General features: G+C 33.5%; 1 protein-coding gene across 1 annotated transcript in view; it reads left to right on the forward strand.

Moving 5' to 3' along the window:
- Window positions 1–56: 56 nt before the first annotated feature.
- The window catches only part of LOC107299262 (dynein heavy chain 7, axonemal-like), a 35,175-nt gene continuing 31,021 nt past the window's right edge, over window positions 57–4,210 (forward strand). Inside the window, exons 1-3 of the mRNA XM_015828626.1 lie at window positions 57–60; window positions 2,216–2,385; window positions 3,303–3,451. Of these exons, the coding sequence (XP_015684112.1) occupies window positions 57–60; window positions 2,216–2,385; window positions 3,303–3,451 (323 nt within the window). The remainder of the gene's footprint in view (window positions 61–2,215; window positions 2,386–3,302; window positions 3,452–4,210) is intronic.

Consider the following 4,210-nt stretch of genomic DNA (forward strand, 5'->3'; position numbering starts at 1 on the left):
TGTTAAAGTTTTTCTAGAAAAGATGATACAGACTTATGAAATGATGATAGTTAGACATGGGTAAGTAAATTTATGATAAGTAACCTTCATAACTATTTGTTATGGTTTCACCAATATAATAGTTGGTTTACAGGAGAAAATGTTAACTGCAATACAACTAAGAATAATGTAAGGTTATCCCATTGAGGAGCAGATAAAACTGATATGACTGGGATGGATAGGAGAAAGATGATGCCATACCATGTGTATGCTGTGGTTAGATGCAAGGGTCATAGAAAACAAGAGGCTTAACTTTTCCATTATATAATGGCAATAGAAGATTTAACCATGCTAGTATAGGTGATGAATGTGTACTCAGGGTTACTTCATAACTTCAATATAATAATAATAATAATAATAATAATAATAATAATAATAATAATAATAATAATAATAATATGATGATGATGATGATGATGATGATGATGATGATGATGATGATGATGATGATGATGATGATGGTGATGATGGAAGGACCTTGGAGGTCATCTAGTCCAACCCCGTGCTCAGGCAGGAAACCCTATACCATTTCAGACAAATGGCTGCCCAATCTCTTCTTAAAGACTTCAAGTGTTGGAGCATTCACAGCTTCTGGAGGCAGGTTGTTCCACTGATTAATTGTTCTAACTGTCAGGAAGTTTCTCCTTAGTTCTAGGTTGCTTCTCTCTTTGGTTAGTTTCCATTCATTGCTTCTTGTCTTGCCTTCAGGTGCTTTGGAGAATAGCTTGACTCTAATTTCATTTTTTTCTCACTTTCTATTTTTTCACATTCTTTTTTTAAATATAAAACAACCAAACAATCCATTACATTACATTTCATGAACACAGTTGTATGAACTTGCATTATTCTGTTGTAATTCACTCCTGGACATTAACCAGGTTTTAAGAGTATTCTGTTTAGAGAAATGAGTCAGTCCAGATTTTGAAACAAAGCAGATAGAGGAGTCGTCAGTGGTAAGAATAAAACAGTAATACAATACAATTTCTTTTGGTATTAATAACGTTTATTACAAAATTATTTGGGTTTTGGCATGTTTTTTTTATCATCTTCAAGAAACCCAATGGAGTAAACCTAATGAGATTGGTCCATACAGTGAGTTAACTATCAAAGTGACATTACTATGTGAAAAACTCAGAACTCTGAATTATAATGTATTTGTTTAAGCAAATTCAAATTTGTATTAAAAGTGAAAAAGACATTCAAAAGTGGCAAAATGCCATGGTATGCAAAATGATATATTTTACAATTATCTGTGACACTATTTGTCTAAAAGTGATTCTCCTAAACAATCTCGCCATGTTGTCAGAGACAGAGTAAAGAAGATGAATGATTAAGAAGAGGAGCAGTTGGGAACTATGGCTGATTTTATAAATGTATGCTGTTGTAGGGGGCCTCTTATATTTTATTGATGTAAGGAGTTCAACATAGGGAGTCTGTTATTGGATTCACATAGTATTCCAAAGCAATGCAAAATCTGGCACATTATGACTTTAGTGCAATATGTAATAAGTCAGACATAGCTCTATAACTACCTAATGTATGATCACCTTGCATTTTTGGAGAAAAAGTGTGAAAGAGATCTTCCAATTGAAAAGTGAATGGATACACGCAGCTTGCATACATGCAAGAGAGTACTGTAAAACACTATGAGGCTGTATATAAGGCTACGTGCTATTGCTATTGGTATGACTGAGCTGTTGGAATTGGGATTCATTATTTATTTGATTAATTTGATCACCTGGTGATAAACATATGTCCATAAAATACATTAAATGTATATAGTGTAAATATAAAAGAAACAAACAATAAAATAACCACAGTGATACATTAAACTAACTCTTGACAAGCAATAGTATTCCTTCACACCCTAAAAGGCTTTCTGAAATAATTGGGATTTTTAATAAGTTATGGAAAACCAATAGAGGCCGACTGATGTTCTGGAGGGACACTATTCTGCTTGAAAAATTCAGCTGGTTTTCCTTATTGTAACTTTGTAAAAACTCAGTGTGCTCCTGCTTTCTCATTCTTTCCTTTTCTATAATTCCATTTTCACTTTTATGGCAATAAATGGGTATGGATATCTTCAGGATTAATTATATGAATAATCCCTTTGCTTTTCTGGGCTGAAAAAAAATGCTGAAAAACAACTTTTATTTTATCAGGTTTATGCTTGTAGGAGAGCCTTTTTCTGGCAAGACCAAAGTTCTGCATGTATTAGCAGATACACTTACCCTAATGAACCAGCGTGAGTATGGAGAAGAAGAAAAGGTAATACACAGAACTGTCAATCCAAAAGCTATTACTATGGGACAACTCTTTGGACGATTTGATCCAGTATCTCATGAGGTAAGCATCATACATTCCTTAGATTACAAAAATGTACTTTATAGTTTTGATCAATCTAAATCTTCAGGTAGGGTAGCTCCATTAAATTGCTAATGTGTACTTGTATATTTTTGTGCATGTTTCAGAAAATGTTCCAAATACAAATTAAAGTGAAGAAGATCAGTCCTTTTTTATTGGATTAGTTAAGGCTACCCATCTCCACAAAGACTCTAGAAAGCTTACAAAATATCAGTTGTATAATTAAAACTTAACATAACAAAACATAACTGTCCACACTGTCCATACCCTAACCTAGCAGCACAGGCAGATATTAAGGGGCTGCCAGGACACTTGGAGAGTGGGAGTCATACATATCTCCATGGGAATGCTATTCTAGAGGGTAGAAGTGTTTTAATGAAATTTATTATTATTATTATTATTATTATTATTAATTCCATTCATATCCCGCCCTTCTCCTTTCGGACTCAGGGCGGCTGACACATGATAAAAAAGCTAACATAAATACATATTACGCCTAATTAAAACCCAATTAAAACGAAATATTTGAAAGTGTCCAATTAAAAGTAATTAAAACCCCTATAAAATCCCCTAGGCCAGTCCCGCTTGCTGGAACAACCACGTCTTGAGGGCGCGGCAGAAGGAAGGGAGATCAGGGATCACCCTGATCTCTGGGGGCAGTTCGTTCCAGAGGGTGGGAGCTCCCACAGAGAAGGCCTGCACAATTGTCAGCAATCATGGAGAAAAATTCTTAATCTTAGTTTGATCATTCAGTAGTATATGTAGTTTGCTGCCTGTCAATGTAATATGGTATATGTTTGAAACACAACTATATGTGTATATACATATATTCGCAAATCAGTATACATGTTAGGTCAATATAAGCAATTAAAGTTTCCTTGTGTCTCTCTTCATTCTAGTGGACAGATGGCATAGTTGCCAATACTTTTCGAGAATTTGCTTTAACTGAAACACCTGACCGCAAATGGGTTGTTTTTGATGGTCCTATTGATACTCTTTGGATAGAAAGTATGAACACTGTGTTGGATGACAACAAAAAGGTAATGCTGTTAATTACCTTGGATTGCTGGGTGGGGGTGGGGATTGCATTAGCTTCCCAATTACCTGCTTGTTCCAATTATTGCATACATATATTGTACTTAATTTTCAGTTAAACAGAATTTAGGGAGTTTATTTTTTCTATTATTTATGTTTTAATTAATCATATAATATATCATAAAAATAAAAGTTCAATTATATTTCAGCAACAATCTTCATTTTGAAAAAAGGCTTAGCAGTACAATATGTATTATAACTCACATTTTAAAAACATGTTAAAGAAAAGGGGATGCATGATTAAAAAAATAAAAAAGGATTGAATTCAAACAACTGCAGAAAAGGAAATGAAAACAATTAGTTCATGTGTTGAGCAAGAATGTAACAACCAAATGTTTTGTAAAAGCTTTCTAATATAAACCCTATCTTTTAAAAAATACTTACAAAGCTCGTCCTTAAATAATATATTAAGATTTACCTTTTCTACTAGTAAAAGCAATAGAATTGCTGTCATGGGCTGCAATAAACAGCAAACCTGTTTATTCACTGTCACATTATTGTATTCCTCCTCAGGACAACTTTCAAGGCATGAAAAATCTTATAGAAACTATGGTGATTTTTATGTTCAGCTATGCTGAATGCATCTACTAGGTTGGCCTTAGCTTGAGACACTTTCTTTCTCAACCCAAGGTTGGTAGAATCCTTTATAAAAGGATTGCATACATATAATTTAGATATTTTTTTGGTATCTGTTTTTGTTTGCAGCTATGTT

Source organism: Protobothrops mucrosquamatus, unplaced genomic scaffold (assembly GCF_001527695.2).
Source record: "Protobothrops mucrosquamatus isolate PMUCROS unplaced genomic scaffold, P.Mucros_1.0 scaffold4734, whole genome shotgun sequence".
Classification (NCBI taxonomy): Eukaryota; Metazoa; Chordata; class Lepidosauria; order Squamata; family Viperidae; genus Protobothrops; species Protobothrops mucrosquamatus.